Raw genomic sequence first — 25,055 nt, 5'->3', positions numbered from 1 at the left:
GGGTTAGGGTTATTCCCCCTGGGGTTAGGGTTATTCCCCCCTGGGGTTAGGGTTATTCCCCCCTGGGGTTAGGGTTATTCCCCCCTGGGGTTAGGGTTATTCCCCCTGGGGTTAGGGTTATTCCCCTAGGGGACTTCTAGTATAAGTGCACTGATCTCTCATAGAGATCTCTGCAGCATAGATATGCTGCAGAGATCCATGAGATCGGCACTCGTTTGCTTTCGGCTGCTGCAGCCGGAAGTAAACGAGTGCCGAGCCGGGGACGGCGCCATCTTGGAGTGGTCCCCGGCCGGCTTCAGTTACGGAGATCGCTCCTTCGGGATAACATCCCGGAGGAGCGATCTCCCCACTAGACACCAGGGATGACGCTGCGTCCGGTAATCGGATGCAGCTGTCAACTTTGACAGCTGCCTCCGATTACTGTATTAGCGGGCACGGCGATCGGACCGTGCCCGCTAATACCTGCGGCGGTCCCGGGCTACAAGCGGCACCCGGGACCGCCGCGGTTCAGAGCGCGGCCGCCGCGCGGCCCCGCTCTGAATGTCCTTACCAACCGCAGGGTGTAAATATACGCCCGCGGTCGTTAAGGGGTTAAAGGGGTTATCCAGCGCTACAAAAACACGGCCACTTTCTTTCAGAGAAAACAGTTCAGGTGCGGTTTGCAATTAAGCTCCATTCACTTCAAAGGAACTGAGCAGCAAAACCCCGCCCAATCTGGAGACAAGAGCGGTGCTGTCTCTGGAAGAAAGTGGCCATGTTTTTGTAGTGCTGGAGAACCCCTTTAATGACCATTATGCATCACAGTAGTCATGTAAACAGTATAGCTTGTGATACAGAGCACCCACACAACTCCCATTAATCTCAATAGGAGTTACACAAATAAGTATAACGGCCTTTTGGCTTTTTATGTCTTCCCCACCATCTCATGGTTAAGGGGGTACTTCAGCGAAAAACTTTTTTCTTTCACATCACCTGGTTTTTAGAAAATTAGGCTGGGTTCACACTGCGTTTTTGCAATCCGTTTTTTTCATCCGTTTTTTTTTGCAAAGAATGGATGAAAAAAACGGATGCATTTGTGTGCATCCGTTTCTCCATTGACTTCCATTGTAAAAAAACGGATCAAAAAGGATCCGTTTTTTTTTACGGACACAAAAACGTAGCTGACACTATTTTTGTGCCCGTTAAAAAAAAAAAACGGATCCGTTTTGATCCATTTTTTTTTTTACAATGGAAGTCAATGGAAAAACGGATCAAAACGGATGCACACAAATGTAATCGTAATTTATTTCTATCTAAAAAAAAAAATCTCTTCTTCCAGTACTTATCAGCTGCTGTATGTCCTGCAGGAAGTGGTGTATTCTTTCCAGTCTGACATAGTGCTCTCTGCTGCCACCTCTGTCCATGTCAGGAACTGTGCAAAGCAGGAACAAATCTTGATAGAAAACCTCTCCTGCTCTGGACAGGTCCTGACATAGACAGAGGTGGCAGCAGAGAGTACTGTGTTAGACTTGAGAGTATACACCACTTCTTGCAGGGCATACAGCAGCTGATAAGTACTGGAAGATTGGGGATGTTTAAATAAAAGTAAATTACAAATTTATATGTACATTCTAAAACCAGTTGATTTGAAAGGAAAATATTTTTGCAGGAGTACCCCTTTAGTCACAAGAGGAGGGACCCCCCACATATCATATCGAAAGACCAGAAGTCTGTATGGGCATAATAGGAGTTATGGTTTTGCAATAGAAAGAGACACAGGTTGGGGAACAGGTAGACTGTCCCTCTAATAACAAAAAACAGACAAATAAGATAAATTTTGGTTTTGCTTAGCGGTGGGTTCTCCTATATATGGTATCTTCTGGCACCGAGACGGCATTGCCCACAACAAAGATGGCGTGTGATCATCTCACGTGACCTCGCGAGATTATTCCCAGAAATGGCTGACGTCACGCGGCCTGCACGTCACTTCCGGTATTTGGCAGCCGCGGTGAGATGAGGTACGGTGTCCGCCGGGCGCTGCGGCTGCGGTGACAGTGGTGAGTGCGCAGGGTGCGGCTGTGACTCTAGGGGGCGTTATAGAGAGCGGCGGGTGTATACGTGGGATTATAACCCCCTGTGGTGACGTCATGTGCTGGAACGCTTTGAGGAGAAGCCGCTAATGTCCGCTATGGTCTTAGCATAGTCTGGGCTGAGAGTGTGGATGATGTCATCACGTGATGGAGGTCAGAGGTCAAGTTTTGTTTTTTAATTAAAACAATAGTGTAATTCCATCTCTGTAGCCGGGTATACCACGCCCCCCATTAGTGGTGAGGAGTGATGGCGGAGCTGGTGGCCACATACACTCCACAGGGGGCGCTATGGAGCATAGTATACAGGGCTGGGGTCACACCAGGGATAGAAAGACGTATATCATTACATCATCACTACAATAGTGTGTGTAAGGAGGCGGGATGGGAGGAGTGTGCAGGGACGCTGCTTCTTAGGCCGCATTCACACTCCTCTAGCTGTGTCAGTGGTCGCGGAGCCGCAGCTATAGATGTGCATGGACCCCATCTTAGATTTAATAGTCATCCGTGCCTCAGTAGGGCCGACCTGCATTTTTTGCGTCACAGATCACGGCCCCCGGAGCACACCCGTAACACCTACGGACATGTGAGTGAGGCCATAGAGGTGAACGGGTCCTTAAAGGGGTTATCCAGCGCTACAAAAACATGGCCACTTTCTTCCAAAGACGACACGACTCTTGTCTCCAGTTAAGGTGCGGTTTGCAATAAGCTCCATTTACTTCAATGGAACTGAGTTTCAAAACCCCGCCCAATCTGGAGACAAGAGAGGGGGAAAGGGGCCATGTTTTTGTAGCGCTGGATAACCCCTTTAATCTGTCCCTAATTGTGAATGTATGGAAGAGGCCTTAGGCTGCCTTTACACAGGGAGATTTATCTGACAGATTTTTGAAGCCAAAGCCAGGAACAGACTATGAACAGGTCATAAAGGAAAGACTGAGATTTCTCATCTTTTTAAATCTATTCCTGGCTTTGGCTTCAAAAATCTGTCAGATAAATCTCTGTGTACAGGCACCTTTAGTCAGTGATTACCTGTGTCAAGAGAGTGTCCACTCAGGGCCCTGTTAGACGGAACAATAATCGGCCGAATCAGGCCAAAATGGAGACAGTGATCATCAGCTGATCGTGTCTTTTGGTCCTGACCTAAAATCATCAGCCGTCGGGCTGTAGTGATGTGCGGCTGATGAATCTGTAAATAAAGTTATATACATTACCTCTCCGCGCCCCCCGGTGTCTTCCTGGCTTCTCCCCGCAGCCGCCACTGGAACGTCACAAGTGTCTCTGAAGGGACAAAGCGCTCAGCCAATCACTGACCGGGATAGGACTGTGGTGGCCAGTGATTGGCTGAGCGGCCTGACACTTCAGAGAATGGCTGGGAAGGCACTGGGGAGCGTTATTGCCTCTGTATATATGCCATGGATGTTTGTATCTATACACTGTGAATGATCAGGGTTACACTGAAAGACTTGAGAACGATTCGCAGTAATTTTGAGGTCAGCTCTAAAAGATGCGATCAGCGACATACAAACAAATTTCTGTTCATCGATTGTTGATTAAAGTGAATGTACCATCAGTACATTTGCTTTAAAGAGGCTGCACCACCAGGTACATCCTCTTGAATTTAACACACCGATAGATCGGCACCGTCATGGGGAAGGAACATGGCACCAGCTTCCCTGCATTGCCGCCGCTCTATCCACGTGCAAATATTAAAGCGAATGTACTGATGGTACATTGAACGATTTAACGATTTTTGGCACGATTATTGGCCTATGTAAAAGGCCCTTTAGATATATAAGAAGGCCCTCACCCATAGCTGCTTGTATGTGTAATGCCTGGTGTATTATGTACAGTAGCAAAATGCCATAAATTCACCACTAGGTGATGTGATATGCAGGTAGCAGCAGTCAGGTATAGGGGTCTTCCTGACCTAGGCGGTGATGCCAGTGCTATAGTAGTGGTACCAGTGTCAGCTGTTGCTTTATCCCGGCCCCAGGGCCAAGTCTGACTGGTAGATAAACAGGATTAGATTAGCTCAGTCCTGGACACACTGTCCAGGTGGTATATGTCTATTATCAGGGTACGTGGAGGTCATTGGTCCATCTACAGCATGTATAGCTTCCCCATACAATCCCAGCTGATCGCTGCTGCTTCACTTGATGGAGCCATGAGGATCAGCTGTCTTGTGTCTAGACTCGACAGTCCCTTTAACTATGATGTCCCAGTTGGGAAATTCTGACGTCAACCCATAACTATTTATCCCAGTTCCTTATGTCAGTGCCATGTGGAGCCGTTCTAAGAACAGTGGGAGGTAATGGTCCCTGCATGGCACCATATACACTCATCAGAGCCCTGAAGGGTCACCTGCGAGTGGTGCTGTCCTCTATGTGACTGTCAGTGCACGCTCTTGCTGTCAGCTCTGATACAGTGTTGGCTTTCTGCTTATCACACATTTGCATCCACTGTTTGTTTTTGCTGGATACCAAGTATCCAAGTTATTGCTGGCGGTGACTCTCCTGCAATCATCCTTCCATTTAAATGAATCAGCGCTCAGCATGTTGGGTGATGGATCCAGCTGTGAGAACGTCATGATTTTTTAAAATTGTTTTTGCTTTGAGGGGACATTCACAAGGACTGGCTTTAGTTCTGATTTCCCCATTAAAGTCGATGCAGAAAATCCTCAGCCCTCATTGTATCCGCAGAATAAATCACATAACTTAGATTTGTGGAACAGTTTCCACATGGCTCCGCATTGACTTAGTTGCTGGTACAGTACCCGATGCACTATTCACCGCTGTAGAACACACATGTGCTCTCCTTTCACACCTCATCTCTCCCTTTCTTAGCTGTATTCCCCAGAGTGTTCCTCCTGCTGAAAGCCGTGACATATGGCACAGTATAAACATATGTCGCCCATTGTCTTCTATTGGAAAAAAAGGGAAAATTTGATTTAAATAATAGGTTGTTTTCAGATGACGCAATCCTTTTAAATGGGTTATCCAATTTTTTTTTTTTTCCTTTTTTCATTTTTTTTTTTATTGTGACCACTGGGCCAAATATTAAAGGGATAGTGCGGTGTTTAATATTTATTCACTAAATAACACACATTACAACGTTTTTCAACTTTGTATCGTGTGTATGGTAAACGATAATGTGTACAATATTAAGGTTTGATAAGGATGCTCTATTTTGTATATGTGTATGGTGAAACCGTTATACGGGATAGGATCTACCCTTGTGCGAAATGTAATTATATATATATATTGGCAGGGATTCGGGTTGTGCCGGTCCCTGCTTTGTATGTAAAATCTGTTTTGTTTTTTTTTCTTATTATTGAAAAAAACTTTAATAAAGACTGATTAAAATTAAAAAAAACTTTGTATCGTGTGTTATTTAAGTGCATGGCCCCCTTCCCCGTGTCCCCCCCCCCCCCCCATCCCGAAAGTGTGGTGCAGTATACTTATGTATTCGCTGTCAAATACGTAAGTATAATGCACCACACTTCCGGGGGTGGGGGGAACACAGGGAAGGGGGCCATTCACTTAAATTACACACGATACAAACTTGAAAAACTTTGTAATGTGTGTTATTTAGTGAATAAATATTAAACACCGCACTATCCCTTTAAAGGGGAAGTATCCATAGGTTGGACAAATCTTAGCTGCTGATATGCCCTTATTGTGCGCGGGGCGCTAAGAATGAAGGTAAGTTTTATACCGCTATCTGCAGCACCGTTTCCTTGCAGTTTGTAGTTATATTCTTAGGCTAATATGGCGGTTTAGAGCATTGTGGGTGGGGCTACCACACCTTGTGCGCTGATCCGCCCCCAGCTAGCCCGCACCGCCTAATGGCTATCAATGGAGTAGTCCCTGCATTAGCCTAAGGATATTACTACAAACTACACAAACTGTGCTGAGAATAGAGGTTTGAAACTTTCCCCCATCCTCAGCGCTCCCTGCACAAAAGGAACTTGCCGGTTAGATTAATTTAGTTTCCCTTTAAGCTGAGACTTAGTAGTGTCCTTCTTATCACAAGCATGGGTACAGTGGAGGGTGACACAACTATGAAGATAAGACACTGCACAAGAGCTGATGGTCACAGCTCAGCCTCCCCCTCCATGTAGAATGACCTTTGCACAGGTCACAGAGCATGCATAGGAACGGTTCCCATTCGTGTCAGTAGAGTCTCTCTAATGTTCAAACATAATAATGTTCAAACAATTAAAAAAAAAATACAATCAGAAAGTGTTTAGAAAAAAAACACAACAGAACCTGGTTTCAGTACTAGGTTCTAATAAATAGAAAAATTTCTTGGTAACACTTTCACTATAAGGGTATGTTCATACTATGGAATCAAAAAGGAATCTTCAAGCGTAGTTTGTGGCACAGACTCTGCTTGAAATTCTGCCTGTCCCAATGATTCAATGGGATTTCTCAAGCACAATCCGCCGTCAGGTGACATGTCAATTCTTTGGGCGGATGGCGGATAGTACCTTAGGAATCCCATTGAATCATTGGGACAGGCAGAAATTCAAGCAGAGTCTGTGGCACAAACTACGCTTGAAATTCCTTGCTGATTCTGTAATGTAAATATACCCTAAAGGAGTTACCAGGGATTGTAACACAATTTGCATAGTCTTAAGGCCCTGTTACAGTTTTGCAATAGCTGGAGGGTCGAAGGTTCCCCATCCCTGTCATATACTAAGGGTGGTATTACACGGGCCGAGCAGGGCCAAATCGTCGCTCATTTACTGGGCCTATTACACAGCCCGATAATCGTTTAGCAAGAGCTGCAAGGACATCGTTACCGATGTCCTTGCAGCCCTTCCTAACCTGGCACACATTACCCATCCACGTTCCAGGACTGTTCCTGACGTCCGCTTCTCCCGGGGTCCCACGCGTGCTCTAGCTTCACATCGGCCTGTCAACTGATAGGCCACTCAGCCAATCACAGGCCCGTGTAATACCACCCTTAGTATATGACAGGGATGGGGAACCTTCGACCCTCCAGCTGTTGCAAAACTACAATTCCCATCATGCCTGGGGAGCCACAGATGACAAAGGGACATGCTGTACCTTACTATATGAGATCCGCCAGGTCTGCTGGTGTCCCCAGGGAAATCCTGAAGTGTGCATTCCAAGCTGGCACTCCTTAGAATTGTGGGGAATCTTTATTGCAGGGTGTTATTATGGGTTATTATGTATGCCGTATACCCACTCTGTGTGGGATATCTGGCTATTCCTGTGTTTTGAAACTTGCAACTGAGGCTACACAGACCCTTTTTTACATATTTAAATTTATAAGGGGCAATATATCAATGGAGACTCTTGAGTTAGTACTTCATTGGATTTTTTTCACTGATCTCCCAGAGCTCAGTGATTGTTGTGTTTTATATATATATATATATATATATATATATATATATATATATATATATTTATTTATTTATATAGTGCTGTGACTAGAACCCTATGTAATCTCCCTGACTCATACCCTATAACTCAGCATTTTCTGGCCATCTGTCACTTGTGAGAGTCATGTAGCGTGTGCTGCCATCTGGATACTCCCCAGGCCTGTTCAGACAGTGCTGTGGTCTTGCTGATCTCTACCTCCTGGTCCTTACTTATTCCATGGTGAATGCTGCCTGCATCTCCACAACCCAGGTAGCTGTCAAGGGACACCTACTACGCACAGTGTATTAGGGTACTAACACACACAGCAGATACGTAGCAGATACGCAGCAGATTTGATACTGTGTTCAGTTATTTAGATCTAATCTGCTGCGTATGGCAGCAGTAAATACGCAGCGTATAAGCCGTGTGTGTTTGTACACTTAATCTGTACTCAGTGAGCTCCCCCTAGTGGTGGCTGCTGGAATGATTGAATTAACTATGTCAATTATAAAGGATCATGGGACTAGCAGACTATGACCAGTGAGGCAGCACTACATAAAATTACATCAACTTATCCCTGTTTTTCTCATGTGCAGAAGAATGAATCGGTGCAAAGATGAGGGAAGCTGACAAGACTGACGCAATGAAGCCTCAAGACAGGTACGGAGAGTTTCTTCATAGTGTTTCACTTGTCAGGAATTATGTAACAAGTGCTGCGTAACTGGTTCTGGCGGTTGTACAATTATTAGACTGTGAGTCTCCTCTGTTCTGTAAATGGAGGCCACATGTTCTAACGTGATGCAACGATGGGACGCTCACTAGGAGCCTTAACTTCATATTGCTTAGGATAGGTCATTAGATTGGAGGGTCTTACTCCTGGCATTTCCAGTGATCAGCTGATTATAGGGAATCTGTCAGCAGGTTTATGGCGTCCTATGTCACGGTAGCATAAACTAGTGACAGAGAAGCTGAACAGAGTGATGTATCACTTACACTGTTCTGTGCATCTGATCCAGAGATCTCCCCCTGAATAACTATAATTCTGAGAACTGCACACTAGGCCTCTCCATAGTGTGTATGTGCTCAGTAGTCCTTAATATTTATGAGCACCAGCTCCCTCTGTTCACTGACTGCTGATTGTCATTTGTCAATTTAACTGTGTGTAGGCAGTCAGCCGTCAGTTAGCAGCTGGGTGTCTGGGAATCTTGGCACCTCCTATTCATGCCTGTTGGACATGCTGCAATACCAGGTACAGCCTTATGGAGGCAGTGAAGAGGCCTCAGCACTGTTGGGGGTTGTAGGAGCCTATAACATATTGAATTCCTTAGAATATGCACTCAATCATAAAAGCCATGGAGAGCCCCAGCACTGGACATCCTCATTCATACAGCATACGGAGGCTTCAGCGTGGTCACCTCTTATCCTACTGCCTAAATGTGATCCTGGACTTCCCAAGTGAATAAATTCTTTGTTGACTGGTTTGGATGGTAACCATTTGGGCAACTTGTCTATATCATTGGTATGTCGTCTTTGCATTCTTTTAGGGTTTTCAGGATGAGGGGGAGGAGCAGCGAGAGGAAGCGATGTGACTCCTTTGTGAACAGCTTGTTTGAAGAAGCAAATGACGCGGGCGTCCTTAATGCTTCTCCAGAAGACGAGGTACGTTGTGTGTCATTGTGGTACTGTGTAAATGGCTGATCAGATATAGGGGGCATTTATTAAAGGGAATCTGTCAGCACTGGGACGGACCTGAGATGCTGGCTGTGTAGTATAGGTGTGTGTCACCTTGTGTGCATGGTCCTGGTCTTTAAAGCCACCATGCAGTAGTTTTTTTATACTCTTTACAAACACACTCTTAGGGCCCTATTCCACCGGACGATTATCGCTTGCATAATCGTTAACGATCTCAAACGACCGCTATTGCGAAAGACCTGAAAACGTTCACTCATTTCCATGGAACGATAATCGTTACTTATGATCGTAATTGCGACTGTTTTTTCTTCGCTATTTATTTGCTATTGCGTTTGTATCTACTGCGAACGACCTAACAACGTCTTATTCAATGCGAACGATTTGCGAACATTTTGCGAATGAGCAACGATAAAAATAGGTCCAGGTCTTATAAAGCGATCAACGATTTCTCGTTTGTTCGTTAATTGTTAACTGCATTAAAACCGAACGATTATCGTTTAGATTCAAATGATTTAACGATAATCTGAACCATAATAGTCCGGTGGAATAGGGCCCTTAGTGTCAAAGAGCAGTAGTGGTTCAGCATTTGTGCGGCACGTCTCACCACTACTTCCTCCTTCACATTTTGCTGCATATTTACCCAATGGCCTGCCTCCTGCTCCCTGTTGTTGTCATATTGTGCACATGCCCCCTTGTTTGCAAGTGCCACGCAAGCCGACTTGGCTGCCAGCATTGACGTCCCCCCTCATCGGCACGCTCCTGGTAACGCTATTCACACATGCTCCTTAGGGTGGAAGAGCAGCATGCGTGCATTGAATGCAGAGGGAACCATCAGCGCAGATGCGAACTGGCAAGTCGGTGTGCATGGCTTTTGGCAGCAATGGCGCATGTGCACAACAACATGATGGCAATGGGGAGCAGGAGGCAGGCCAATGGGTAAATATGCAAGAAAACGGGGAGGAGGAAGTAGTTGTGAGGCATGCAGAGGTGCAGCACAGACACCAAGCCACTACTCCTCTTTGACACTTGATTCAAGTGTGTTTGTAAAGAGTATATTAAATCTACTGCATGAAAACTTTGAAGACAGGGACCATGCACACAAGGGAACACACGCCTATGCTACACTGTCAGCACCTTGGGTCCCGTCCGGGTGTTGACAGATTCCCTTTAAGCCTGCACCTGGCATACTTAGTGTACAAGTATGGCGGTCTTGATAAATTCTCCCCATTGTGTATTCTGGGATATGTCGTATATATTCACATTAGGCAGATTTGTTGGAGAATTTTCAGCACTTAGTCACTGACATTTCAATAACTTGCGTAATTCAATAGTCCAAGCTTTGAAATTTATTATCAAACTCTTAAATGTATTATTTACTCAAAAAAAAGGCTCAAATGCATCCTCTCACTGAATGATCAGGTTACAGCTGCCTGAGAGGTGAGGCGGAAAGCTGGGGAGGGACACATAGGTGATCAAGTAGCTGATACTGCTCTATAATGTCCTTTATGCTGCTGCTTCTTAGGGTGTGTATGGGTGTGCAGGGCTTCTTTTCTGTGTAAGAACTGAACATTAGCAATACAGTCTATGGAGGGGAACTGGTCCACAAATAGAATGTACAAGTTCTATAACGGGTAGAGAACCTTGGCCCTCCAGCTGTTTCAAAACTCACATCATGCTCCCAGCTTTGGCGGTCCAGGCATGATGGGAGTTGTAGTTTAGCAACAGCTGGAGAGCCAAGGTTCCCTACCCCTGTTCTATAATGTCTGTAGTGTTGCTCCTTATGTACATACACCGGACAGGTTATCATGAAATGACCGTTGTGCTTGGATATCAGTTCTATACATCTAAATTGGGTTGTTTTAGTTCAAAGCACTCTATGGGAAATGAGCATCTAGAACAAATCTGCTGTATGTGAATATACTCATTTTTTCTTGAACTCTTCTCTTCGTTGTTCTAGAACGGACTTGTAGCGCTGGCTGACACTATCCGCTAACACCTCAGGCTTATTCTCCTGCCAGTCCCAGGGCTTCTGGCATCACAAGGACCTAGCAGAGTTATGTTGGCCAAGCATTGTGGAAATGTGGATCATTACATTCGAGGGATATTGGCTGTAGTAAATTTTACAATGTTTCATTTCATTTTCCAGGCAGAAGTTGTCATAAAGATGTGGAAAAATGGATTTACAATCAATGACGGCCAACTCAGGGACTATACAGATGCTGTGAATCGTCAGTTTATGGACTCCATGAAGAAGGGGTATGTGCCATCTCATATGGTGCACAGCCGTGATAGCGGATAACAGCAGAAACGTCCATCTTCTCAATATATAGTTATCCCAGGCATGCTTTAATCCAGTTATAGGATGGTGTGAGATCAGACACCATCCTTGAAGGTGTTCTATCACGCGTTAACTTTAAAGTGTCAGTGTCGTGTTTTTTTTGTTTTTTTTGTTGCAGAAATCAATAGTACAGGCAATTTTAAGAAACTTTATAATTGGGTTTATTAGGCAAAAATGCCATTATCTGCATTCAAAAAGATTTTCCCCAGGTCCCTCCCCTCCTTCTCTCTCATTCACTGCTCATTATCAGGAAATTTCGACTATTTTACATTAGTCGAGCCCTGTGTAACCTATGGAGAGGGGAGGGGAGAGGAGGGAGATTAGTCGCCAGCAGAGAACAAAGGATTACACAGTGGGAGCTGTGTGAAAGCCGGTATTCAGAGGTCAGAGAGGTCAGAGCTGACTTCAGAGGTGATAGCATGGTGATTTAGCTGTAAATTAACTCTTTGTTGTCCTGTTTTGGTGCCTCATCTCCCTCCTCCCCTCCCCTCTCCATAGAGAACAATGAAGAGAGGGGGGAGAGATTCAAACTGCTTTTCCATAATAAAAATGCATTTTTCAAGTAATAAACCCACTTACAAAGTTTCTTAAAATCGCCTGAACTATTGATTTTTGCAAAAAAAAATTAAAAATAATAAATGACAGGGATGGGGAACCTTTTGGCAAAGCTTTGGCTGCCCAGGCATGATGGGAATTGTAGCTTTGCAACAGCTGGAGGGCCGAAGGTTCCCCATCCCTACCTTAAAGGCTACATCATCGTACAGTTCCTTTAGTCTGATTATCCGGCACTTGACCATTCCTAGGTTTCCTATAGAAGAAGCAGTGGGAGTCTTAAATACGTGATGTAAGACCACACCAGCTAGGCACACTCTACATGTAACTGTACATAGGACTGCATGGTTTACAGCAGGGGCGTCAAACCTGCAGCTTTTCAGCTGTTGCAAAACTACATTTACAATCATGGCTGTCCAGGCATGATGGGAATTGTAGTTTTGCAGCAGCTGGAGGGGACGCAGGTTTGACACCTGGGGTTTACAAAGTAATATGTTCTAAGCCTTTTCTTTTGCCTTTGCCCACGATTAATGGATGGTCTTACTTTCTCCCATGTCAGAGAGCTCCCCCCAGAGCTGCACAAGACATTTGCAAAGAAAGAATTGTCAGTGAATGTGGAAGACAGAAAAGGTGAAGAGTACCTGATCAGAAAGAAGTATGTGGATCCCTTCTCCGGCCAGGGTTACAGATTGGGAAGGTGAGAATTTTACAGTGCCGATTAGGGTTATTCATAGGGTATTGTACAGTCTGCTATCACACATACAAGGGCTGTGCTAGAGACAGCGTATGCATGTGGTCATGTCACCACATCTGGTCTCTATGCACTAGACAGACCATGTGTGTGCATGGCATATAATGCAACAATGTCCATGAATGCTTACACTGTGTCAGTACAGTGTGCTAAATCCCAGAAGAGCCTGGCTGTAGATGATCCTATATGTTATGTATGTGTAAGCAAAGGTGAAGTTGTCTTATCCGCCTCATTGTAATCGTCGCCATCTTGTCAATGTTAGCTGATCAGTCGAGCAGTTAATATTTAACCTGTTCTTGCACCTTGGCTTAATATGTTAAAGGACTTCAGAAAACATAGCCACTTTCTTCCAGGAACAGCACCTCTCCTGTCCTCAGTTTGGGTTTGGTTCTGCAGCTTATTGAAGTGAATGGAGCTGAATTGTAATACCACACACAACCTGTGGACAGGGGTGGCGCTGTTTTTGCAAGAAAGTAGCAGTTTTTTCCATTTTTGGATAACCCCTTTTAACCCCTTAGTGACCGCCATGCTGCCTTTTCACGGCGGCCACTAATGGGCTTTATTCCGATGCGTACGCCTTTTAACGGCGGGCGCATCGGAATAAATTACCGCCCGGCGGCGGCTGCTGGACGGGTGATCAGCGGTCAGTGTGACCGCTGACACCCTCCTGTAACTGCCTGGAGCGGAGGATTCTCCGCTCCGGGCAGTTTAACCCGTTAAATGCCGCTGTCAAACCATGACAGCGGCATCTAACGGGTCCCGGTGGATCCCGGACAGCGCCGTGGGTCACTTACGTGATCGCGATGTCCCGCGGCGCCGTCCGGTCCTCCGATGTCTCCATGGTGATCCCGGGGTCCTAATGAAGGTCCCCGGGGTCACCATGGCGATGCCTGATGCTGACATGGGTGGCCGCGGCTATTGCCTGTCAGCATGAGGCATGATACAATACACTGCAGTACATCAGGTACTGCAATGTATTGTATCAGTGATCAAAGTATTTTACACTAGTGTACAGTAATGTACACTAGTGTAAAAGTAAAAAAAAGTGAAAAAAAATGTGCACCAAACACAACACAGCCCCCCCCCAGCCCCCCCAATAATAAAGATGCATTATATTCCCTATACCCAATAAAACATGACATAAAGGTGATCAAAAACACAAATCCTATACATATTTGGTATCGTTACGTCCGTAACGACCCAATCTATAAAACTATATCAATAATTATATTGCACGACACACGCTGTAAAAAAAAAATAAAAAAAAAACAGTACCAGAATAGCTGTATTTTATCAATCCACTTTAGAAAATACGTCATAAAAGAGATCAAAAAGTCATATACATATAAAACTTGGTATCAATAGAAACTACAGATCTTCCCGCAAAAAATAAGCCCAAAACCAGCTCTGTCGCGCAAAAGATGAGAACGCTATGGATCTTGCAATGCGGCGACAGGTTTTGTGGGTTTTTGCTAGGAAGAGCGTTTCTATTGCGCCAAAGTGGTAATAGTTAAAAAAACCTACACAAATGTGGTATCACCGTAACCGTAGCGACCCAGAGAATACGTGTATTATGTTATTAGTGACCGCCGATACGGATTTTTACGGCGATCACTAATGGGCTCTATTCTACTGCCATCAGCTCTTTATGGCGATGGTGCAGAATAGTGCAGCGGCGCCAGTAATGCCCGCAGCCCCCTCCTCTCAGCTACCGGAGGTAGCTGAGGGGTTGGGGCAGAGTGTGGGGTCAGTCCCGGCAAGTCCCCTCACAGGCGATCGCCGTTATTACCAGTATAACAGCGGCCACCGGTAACAGACATTGCCAGCTCAGCTGAACGCTTTCATCTCTTCTCACCGTGCATCCACGGTGAGAGGAGATGAGAACATGTCCCCCCCTTCCCCAGAATTAACCCTAGTGACCTGGTCACTGACCCCCCCCCCCTCCCAGGGCGGCCATCTGATCCAAGATGGCCGCCGCCATCTCTGTGAACAGACTCTGTTCACAGTGATGGATTCCTAAAAATGATCCAAGCTTCATTCTCTCCACCACCGGAGGTGGCGGAGAGCATGGGGCAATGATCGGTGTCCACCCGGTGGGGTCCCAGTACAAGTGATCAGCGGTTTATACTATATACCACTGATCGCTTGTTCCAAATGGTGCCGGCACTTTTTTACGCCTGTCACCAAAGTCAAGTGCCCAGATTGCCCGTAACCACCCTGGATTACCTGTAACCACCCCAGATTGCCCGTCACCACCCTAGATTGCCTATAATCTCCCCAGATTGCCCGTATACACCCCAGATTGCCCGTAACCACCCCAGATTGCCCGTAACCACCCCAGATTGCCACAGACTGCCTGTAACTACCCCAAATTGCCTGCAACCACCCCAGATTGCTCGCAACCACCCCAGATTAACCCCATAACCCCAGATAGTCAGTGAACACCACCAGATTGCCCGTCACCACCCCAGAAAGCCAGTAAACACCCTTAGATTGCCCATAACCATCCAATATAGCCAGTAAACACCCCAAGATTGCCCATAACCACCCCAGAAAGCCAGTAAACACCCTTAGATTGCCCATAACCATCCAATATAGCCAGTAAACACCCCAAGATTGCCCATAACCACCCCATACAGCCAGTAAACACCCCCAGATTATCCGTAACCACCCCAGATTGCCCGTGACCACCCCAGATTGACCGTAACCATCCCAGATTGGCACAGACTGCTCGTAACCACCCCAGATTGCCCATAACCCCACCAGATTGCCTGTTGCCACCTCAGATAGCCAGTAAACACCCCAAGATTGTCCATTACCACCCCAGATAACCAGTAAACACCCACATAATGCCTGTAACTAAAATGACACTCCTTCTCTTCTGAGCCCTGCTGTGTGCCCATACAGTGGTTTATGCCCACATATGGGGTACCATTTTACTCAGGAGAACCTCCGTTACAAATTTTGGGGTGCTTTTTCTCCCCTTTTCCTAGTGAAATTGAGAAATTTCAAACTAAACAAACATGTTATTGGAAAAATTCTATTTTTTCATTTTTACTGTCTTCTTTTGAATACTTTCCTCTAATACCTGTGGGGTCAAAATGCTCACCACACCCCAAGATGAATTCCTTGAGGGGTGTACTTTCCAAAATGGGGTGACTTTTGGAGGGGGGTTATTCTGCTGACACTACAGGGGCACTGCAAACGCACCTGGCCCTCAGAAAATTCTTCAGAAAAATCATGCACTGAAAATGCTAATTGGCGCTCCTTCCGTTCTGAGCCACGCTGTGTGCCCATACAGTGGTTTATACCCATGTTTGGGGTACCGTTCTACTCAGGAGAACCTGCTTTACATATATTGGGGTGAGTTTTCTCCCCTGTTCCTCGTGAAAATGAGAAATTTCAAACTAAACATACATGTTATTGGAAAAATTCTATTTTTTCATTTTTACTGTCTTCTTTTGAATACTTTCCTCTAATACCTGTGGGGTCAAAATGGTCACCAAACCCCAAGATGAATTCTTTGAGGGGTGCACTTTCCAAAATGGGGTGACTTTTGGGGGAGTTCTATTCTGCGAACACTATAGGGGCTCTGCAAACGCACCTGGCGCTCAAAAACTTCTTCAGAAAAATCTGCACTGAAAATGCTAATTGGCGCTCCTTCCCTTCTGAGCCTCGCTGTGTGCCTATACAGTGGTTTACGCCCCCATATGGGGTACCGTTCTACTCAGGAGAACCTGCATTACAAAATTTGGGGTGCATTTTCTCTCATGTTTATTATGAAAATGAGATAGTCTAATCTTAACAAATATATTATTGGAAAATTTCTATTTTCCATTTTTTTCCGGCCTAATTGTGATTACTTTCCTCCAGCCCCTGTAGGGTTAAAATGCTCATTATACCCCTAGATTAATTCTTTAAGGTGTCTAGTTTCCAAAATGGGGTCACTTATGGGGGTTTCCAGTATACAAGCCTCCTAAATCAACTTAAAAAAAGAACTGGTCCCTAAAAAAATCAGTTTTGGAAATTTCATGAAAATTTGATAATTTGCTGATACATTTCTAAGCCCCGTAACACCCTAAAAAATTTTAAGCATGTTTACGAAATGAAGCCAGAATAAAGAGGACATATTGATAATGTGACTTACTAACTAATTTTTGTCATGTGACTTTCTTTTTTTTAGAAGCAAAGAATTTAAAAGTTCGTAAAGTGCAAAATTTTCAAATTTTTCATGATATTTTGATGTTTTTCACAAAAAACACACAAGACAGTGACCAAATTTTGCCACTAACATAAAGTGCCATATGTTACGAAAAAACAATCTCAGAATCGCTAGCATACATGAAAGCATCACTGAGCTATAAGAGCATAAAGTGAGACAGGTCAGATTTTGAAAAATGAGCCTGGTCATTAAGGCTCAAATAGCCTTGGTCCCTAAGGGGTTAAGAGCCATAGGTAGCTAGCACACCTTGATATACATACATCACCTGAGTGTGCCACTAAACTATTACAAATTCTGGTAAAGTCTCTGTATAGGCCTGAAAATAAATGCATTATATGAAAAATAGAGTAAAGACACAGATAAGTCCCATATGTTTTATTATTTAGTAACACATATTCTATAAATGTATCCAATTTATTTTAGGGGGAAGAACATTTGTCTTTTCATAGCAAACTGTATACAAACACGTGTACCTCAGACTTTTTGGCAAAAAAACAAGGCCACAAAAATATGCAGTTTCGGAATGAGGAAAAAATAAAATAAAAATTGTGTCCTTATCAAAGGGTTAAGTGTCTCATTGATGCAAATTGTCTTATTATTGATATGTGAATATATACCTGTGAAGTTCTGTGATTCCTTCCTGCAGTGCAACCCCAAATGTAGTCACCAAAGCAATGAACAGGGATGAGCAGGATCTCCCGACGGTGCAGCTGAATGCCAAGGAACCTCAGACCAACATCAAGATCTGGCTCGCTGATGGCAAGAGGATAGTTCAGAAATTTAACACTACACACAGGTAATGCAAACATTTGCTGCCCACCATTGTGTTATCAAAGGGAAAGCCCTACAAGATTTCTGGAATCAGTATTGTGGAATTTGTAATGAAGCTCCACCTTTAAGGGTTGGGAAAAGCGCAGCTACTTTCTTCCACAAACAGCACCACCCCTGTCCTCAGGTTGTGTGTGGTATTACAGTTCAGCTCCATTCACTTCAATGGAACTGAGCTGCAATGCCACACCCAAACTGAGGACAGGAGTTGTGCTGTTTCTGGAAGAAAGCGACCACGTTTTTTTTTTTTTTTTAAAGACTGGATAATCCCTTTAGCGAGCTTCGGATATATGCAGTGTAGAATGTTTTCCTGTTTGGGAACCATCGACAAGCAGTTCAACCACCAATGTTAGATCTTATTACAATCTGCGTTATGGTTTTAGACATCTTGACATATCTCGCATTTGTCGTAGAGTTTTCACCATAATGACAGTATGAGGGATGGACGGCACCGATCAGGTTCTATGGAAATCTCGTGGTCCTTTCACTTCCTCCTAATTGTTGCAGTATTTGATGTGTCCAGCAGAGGTCCTCAGCCCGTTACTTATTGAGCTATTCCCATGCAGATGGACATTGTAATGTACTGTACATATTTGTATGTAACAGGTCTCCATATTCCAGGAGTAGGGAACCTGCGTCCCTCCAGCGTTTTCAAAACTACAATTCTATTTCCATTATACCTGGACAGCCAGAGTAGGAGGGAAGGTTCCCAATTCCTGCCGTATTCTAGTATTTCACCCTGCAATACTGGAACGACATATACTGTGCTCTGTCCACCTTAGTGCTGGATCTCCCATCATATGCATTTATAATATGTAACAGACCTGCTGTAAATCACTCTCTTTTCTCTCTTCCTCAGGATCAGTGATGTCAGGAATTTTGTAGAACGCCTCCCTTGTAAATCAGAGAGGATCCCCTTCACACTGGCGACCTCCTTCCCACTGCAGGATCTTTTGGATGAGGCGGTCACCATTCAGGAAGCTCGGCTGCAGAACGCTGTCCTGGTGCAGAGACGGCAGAAAACCTCAGAACCTTTCAGGGACTTCTAACCCAGGAAGCATCTGCAGCGGGTGCCGCTAACCACTGGGGCAGGAGACTAGCGCATAGTGTGTGATCTGAGAAGCACTGTGAATAGACTGTACAAATCCACTGTCCTGGATGCCTTGCTGTATCTCTGGCGCTGTGCAGACACTGCTGCTTTGCTGCGCCTCCTGCACGGCATTACACTGTGAGGTTCTGTATTGCTATGTGCGGGGGGCATTTCCTTACACCACAGCTCATACTCCTCAGGTTTCTCCCGCAGACCTTTCTGCTACACATGGCTTTACAGTATTCTGTTTGGCAATAAGTAGATTATGTATAGTAACGTCCTGGCATAGCAGGCAAGATTAATGGCTCTTAGCGGTGGAGTCGCACATGGAGTAACATGACACAGGTTCTGATGCATGATTGCTATGGATTTTACTCCTCTTTAAAGGGATTATTCACCTTAATTTTTTTTCTTTCAAATCAACTAGTGCAAGAGATTTGTAATTTACTTCTATTAAAGCATCTCACCTTTTCCTGTACTTATCAGCTGCTGTATGTCCTGCAGGGAGTGGCGTATTCCCTCCACTCTGACACAGTGCTGCCACCTCTGTTTGTGACAGGAGCAAATCCTCATAGAAAACATCTGCTCTCTAGCCTGGAAAGACTACTTACACTACTTCCTGCAGGACATACATCAGCTGATAAGTACTGGAAGATTTGAGATTTTTTTTTTTTTTTTTAACAGAAGTAAATTACAAATCTCTGGCACCGGTTGATTTGAAAGAAAACATTTTTGGTAATCTGCCCCTTTAATGCAAAGACTGAAATCCACAGCAAATCCACTTATAAGTCATACAATTGTAACATTTATGCCATATGTGAATCCACAAGCTTTGTGTGTTGTTTTTGTTTGTTTTTGTTATAATTTCTCCAGGATCCAATCATTGCCCGAATATAAAAACAAAACTTATATATGATTCATTTAAGCATGTGGTCAGAACTCGCCGTTTTGCCTCCATTAAACTCTGGCGTAATGCTTGTTATTTCGCCCAGTTTGCCCCTAATTATTGGAAATTTTCTGGCAATTTCTAAAGGGGAGAGTGGTTAGGGTTACCCAATGATGGCCGTGCCTGACCCTGGCCAGACTGCGCATCCAGTCATAGAAAATGTGGTTGTCGCTTGCTTAGAAGCTTCTGTGACAACCAATATGGCCGCACTTCTGTTGTCACTTTTGAGAAATAGCCACCACAAGTGTTGGTCACTGTTAACCCCTTAAGTGTTTTCTGACATGTGGCTCTCTAGCTGTCGCTGGTCTTTGCATGACGGGCTCTGTAGTTCTGCAAGAGCAGGAGTGCTATACATTAAAGCTGGGATGGGGAACCGTCGGCCCTCCAGCTGTTGCAAAACTACAATTCCCATCATGCCTGGACAGCCGAAGCTTCGCTTTGGCTGTCCAGGCATGATGGGAATTGTAGTTTTGCAACAGCTGGAGGGCCGAAGGTTCCCCATCCCTGCATTAAAGTCTACCTGTCATCATAAGAAACTTTTAATGTGTCAAAAGTTTTAATCGGTCCGGGTCTGAGTGTTCAAAGGACGCTCTGCAGTTTGGTCTGCTCCCCGCTCTGTCAGTGAAATCAGTCGGCCTCCATAGACTTATCTGTCAGGGCCCGACTGATCGTGTGACACTTTCTGGTTGAGGACCACGCTGAGCACTGTCTATTCCCGGTTCCTTCTCCCGATCTGTACAGTATGAACACTTGGACCAGGACTGACGAAAACCTTTGACATGCCTATCTCTTTTTTTTTATCATGACAGTGACATTCTAAGGGATACTGCTCTAAGAGCTTGTTGGGGTGTGTGAGAATGAATAAGAATTGCTTGGAAACCCCATTACTATTGGTGTGAATTATGTTCTAGAAGCAGGGACCCCCCTCCCGAGTGCCAGGATTTCATGTAGTGCCATGATGACAAAGGCAGTCTGCTTCCCTTATGGCAGGGATGGGCAATGTTCGGCCCTCCAGCTGTTCCACCAACTATGATTCCCATCATGTCTGGACAACCAAAGCTTTGTCTCTAACAGTCCAGGCATGATGGGAATTGTAGTTTTGCAACTGCTGTAGGGCCGAAGGTTCTCCATCTCTGCTTTAGGGCATATGATATGGTGTATAAAGGGAACACAGTATTTGTTTTCTGCTGAAGACAACAATCACTCATGAGCAGGGGTGCTGCACTACTCCACACATGATCTCATCAGCTCCCCCTGCTGGCAGCTCATTATAGAGGGAGATGATGCCTATTAATCCGCATGCTGCCTTGTAAAGATTGCTGTGCGTTTGGATAACTTTTTAGGTTCTGTTTTTATAAATTAAACATTTTAAACAACTTCTGTTTGGTTTCTTTTTTTTTTCCCCCCTTGTGTCTTGTCTGTTTGCTCTCATGTGTGAATAGTGCACAGAACTGGGTTCCGGGCAGAGGCCACTATGTTGCTTGCTTAGGACTGTAGCAGGAATATACTGTGTACACATGTAATGGGGGAAATTTATCCTTCAATTTGCACCACTTTTGTGGTATTAAAGGGGTATTCCCCCCAAGAGCAAAAAAATGTAATTCTTCCAAACCTAGCTGGCCTTACTCACCAAGTCCCCCTGAGTATTTTGAGACGTCTCCCATCTTTCTAGCTGCTGCAGTTCCTGAGTTACAAGTTTTTTAAAAGATGGTCTATTATCAAGATACAAAACTACATTTCCCATCCTGCATTGCTTATGCCTGATGATGATGGTGTACCAGAGCTGAGATGGTGAGACGGTGTAGCAGAGCTGAGACGGTGTAGCAGAGCTGAGACTGTGAGACAGTGTAGCAGAGCTGAGATGGTGAGACGGTGTAGCAGAGCTGAGACTGTGAGACAGTGTACCAGAGCTGAGACTGTGAGATGGTGTAGCAGAGCTGAGACTGTGTGGCCGTGTAGCAGAGCTGAGACTGTGTGGCCGTGTAGCAGAGCTGAGACTGTGTGGCCGTGTAGCAGAGCTGAGACTGTGTGGCCGTGTAGCAGAGCTGAGACTGTGTGGCCGTGTAGCAGAGCTGAGACTGTGTGGCCGTGTAGCAGAGCTGAGACTGTGTGGCCGTGTAGCAGAGCTGAGACTGTGTGGCCGTGTAGCAGAGCTGAGACTGTGTGGCCGTGTAGCAGAGCTGAGACTGTGTGGCCGTGTAGCAGAGCTGAGACTGTGTGGCCGTGTAGCAGAGCTGAGACTGTGTGGCCGTGTAGCAGAGCTGAGACTGTGTGGCCGTGTAGCAGAGCTGAGACTGTGTGGCCGTGTAGCAGAGCTGAGACTGTGTGGCCGTGTAGCAGAGCTGAGACTGTGTGGCCGTGTAGCAGAGCTGAGACTGTGTGGCCGTGTAGCAGAGCTGAGACTGTGTGGCCGTGTAGCAGAGCTGAGACTGTGTGGCCGTGTAGCAGAGCTGAGACTGTGTGGCCGTGTAGCAGAGCTGAGACTGTGTGGCCGTGTAGCAGAGCTGAGACTGTGTGGCCGTGTAGCAGAGCTGAGACTGTGTGGCCGTGTAGCAGAGCTGAGACTGTGTGGCCGTGTAGCAGAGCTGAGACTGTGTGGCCGTGTAGCAGAGCTGAGACTGTGTGGCCGTGTAGCAGAGCTGAGACTGTGTGGCCGTGTAGCAGAGCTGAGACTGTGTGGCCGTGTAGCAGAGCTGAGACTGTGTGGCCGTGTAGCAGAGCTGAGACTGTGTGGCCGTGTAGCAGAGCTGAGACTGTGTGGCCGTGTAGCAGAGCTGAGACTGTGTGGCCGTGTAGCAGAGCTGAGACTGTGTGGCCGTGTAGCAGAGCTGAGACTGTGTGGCCGTGTAGCAGAGCTGAGACTGTGTGGCCGTGTAGCAGAGCTGAGACTGTGTGGCCGTGTAGCAGAGCTGAGACTGTGTGGCCGTGTAGCAGAGCTGAGACTGTGTGGCCGTGTAGCAGAGCTGAGACTGTGTGGCCGTGTAGCAGAGCCGAGACTGTGTGGCCGTGTAGCAGAGCCGAGACTGTGTGGCCGTGTAGCAGAGCCGAGACTGTGTGGCCGTGTAGCAGAGCCGAGACTGTGTGGCCGTGTAGCAGAGCCGAGACTGTGTGGCCGTGTAGCAGAGCCGAGACTGTGTGGCCGTGTAGCAGAGCTGAGACTGTGGGACTGTGCAGCAGACAACTCAAAAATAAATGCAAATGTGCCTAGTAACACTGTGTGTGAACAGTCCTGAACCCAGCCGCCTCACTGGGTCACCTTAATATCCAAATAGCAAAAAACCAGGACACATGAATATCTTGAGAATAGCTCTTTGTTTGTAGGTATTTTCTTTTGCAATGAAACATTCACCCAAAATATCAAAGTAACAGCTATCACCACAGTGCTCAGGAGTCGGGAGAATCCGGTGGTCACGACGTAGCGCTGGTAAGCTCCATTCCTGTCTGAAGACTCTCACTCTTCACATGGCGACCACACGTCTTGCTACGTTTCGGGGGTCCGCCCCCTTTCTCAAGCACAATGGAAGTGCACCCTTCACCATATTTATAGCAGTTGCTCATTTACATATCAAATCACTATAAAAACAATTACATATAGGTTACAGATCTATAATAATAGAGATGGTTACTATAACACACTTCTATTTTCTCATTTTAAAATAGTATAAACCACCAATATTATCAACGTCATCTTAATAGGAAAATGTAAAGATGGTAATGCTAATCTACCCTATAAGAATACTGCAAAGTTACAGATTTCATTTAACCCTTTCGGGTGCAGACTTTCTAGATGATCTATCCAGAATGTTTATTTTTGTAACAATTTCCTCTTTATGTCACTACTGCTTGCTCCATAGATTTCCTCTAATACAAGCCACCTCAGGTCACACACTTTGTGACCAAACCCATGGAAGTGGCGTGCAACAGAAGTTTTACCATACTTTTTATTTTCTTTCTCAAGACTTTCCTGTGTCTCCTTCATCAAGATGATTTTTTTTTTTTTTTTTTTTTTGTGCGTAGGTTCTTATAGCGGATTTATGTTCATGTATAAGGGATGTATACATGTAGGACGAGTGATGTAGTCTACATGTTGAGATGTCCATGCGGGCGGGTTTATGTGGGACACACTACACGTGAGATCAGAGTGAGGATCAATGAACATAAATCCGCTATAAGAACCTACACACAAAAAATCTTGAAGAAGGAGCCCCGGCGTGGATGACGGGGAGGGGTTGGGGGTGCCGGAGTGCCACGGGTGACGGAGGGTGACAGGTGTGCCGCAAATGAGCACAACCGAGGCACCAGGGGGCGCTGCTGCGAGTGACCCGCGGGGATGTCACCGGTAAGCGCCGCCGTGAGTCAGGAGGAACAATCAAATGGTGAGCTGTACTTGCTAAGGCTGGGGGGGGCACACGGTGCGGGGTGACTGCTGTTACAGTGACAGCTCCCTCTCTGACAGCAGCTGTCACTGTCTCAGTGTCCTCTCTCACTTCAGATTGGCTGGGTTAGAAGCCTAACCCTGCCCATTGAGGACACGTGGTGCCGACTCCCAGGGTGGGGGCCAGGAGCAGGGAGCGTGTCGGAGTGGACTGAGAGCTGATGATTCTATGCATTCCGTGGGGGTGGGGGCATCTAGATAACAGCAAAACTGTGCAGAATCCGTAATACATTGATATTGGAAAGATGGAAAGCTACGGGTGGGCAACGTATTAATGCAAAAATAATTTTTTTTGTGGGGGAATACCCCTTTAAAGGTGTAGTCTGGTATAAAAAAATATATTTTTTAAGTGTTATAAATTTGTAAATTCCTTCTACTAAAAAAGTCTTCCAGTACTTTCACCCTCGATAAAGCAACAAGCGAAACGTGCGTCGGGTGTACGGTGAGGTGGATACATGAACTAAGGACACGTATGGGTAATGTTTTATTATAGGAAGATGGTATTTATTTATCTTTATATACTCACTGTGAGTTATATTTATCTATTGTATGTAGTACCAGCCCAGTGCCCAGTACATGTATAGGTTCATCATTTTGTATTTTGCTCTGTGACGGTATATTTTATATATAAGAACCTTGTTAATCCACCGTTTTTATGGGGATTTGTATTAGCCCTAGCCCCCTTGTGATGTATCTGTTTTTAAACAATTTCACTTTCTGATATGTAAACAATAAAGTAAATTTA

At 45.4% G+C, this 25,055-nt stretch overlaps 1 protein-coding gene and 1 long non-coding RNA gene across 6 annotated transcripts in view; one reads left to right on the top strand and one right to left on the bottom strand.

Annotated features, from left to right (window-relative positions):
- Positions 1-20,265, top strand: part of UBXN2A (UBX domain protein 2A) — a 33,520-nt gene extending 13,255 nt beyond the window's left edge. Inside the window, exons 1-7 of one of the 3 annotated variants that reach the window (XM_069973084.1) lie at positions 1,960-2,036; positions 8,053-8,116; positions 9,001-9,115; positions 11,295-11,404; positions 12,598-12,735; positions 17,658-17,807; positions 18,699-20,265. In XM_069973084.1, coding sequence (XP_069829185.1) covers positions 8,073-8,116; positions 9,001-9,115; positions 11,295-11,404; positions 12,598-12,735; positions 17,658-17,807; positions 18,699-18,888 — 747 coding nt within the window. In that variant the 5' untranslated portion in view covers positions 1,960-2,036; positions 8,053-8,072 and the 3' untranslated portion in view covers positions 18,889-20,265. Of the gene's footprint in view, positions 1-1,959; positions 2,037-2,151; positions 2,223-8,052; positions 8,117-9,000; positions 9,116-11,294; positions 11,405-12,597; positions 12,736-17,657; positions 17,808-18,698 lie in introns of those variants that run through there. The other 2 variants (XM_069973085.1, XM_069973086.1) reach the window with 2 other exon arrangements.
- Positions 20,266-23,200: 2,935 nt separating this feature from the next.
- Positions 23,201-25,055, bottom strand: part of LOC138794474 (uncharacterized) — a 59,776-nt gene continuing 57,921 nt past the window's right edge. For all 3 annotated transcript variants that reach the window (XR_011363453.1, XR_011363454.1, XR_011363452.1), the window contains one exon: positions 23,201-23,448. This is a non-coding gene — a long non-coding RNA (uncharacterized lncRNA). The remainder of the gene's footprint in view (positions 23,449-25,055) is intronic.

The sequence above is a fragment of the Dendropsophus ebraccatus genome, chromosome 6 (assembly GCF_027789765.1).
Source record: "Dendropsophus ebraccatus isolate aDenEbr1 chromosome 6, aDenEbr1.pat, whole genome shotgun sequence".
Taxonomy (NCBI): Eukaryota; Metazoa; Chordata; class Amphibia; order Anura; family Hylidae; genus Dendropsophus; species Dendropsophus ebraccatus.
The sequence above is the reverse complement of the archived record's forward strand: the minus strand, read 5'-3'. Positions and strand labels throughout refer to the sequence as shown.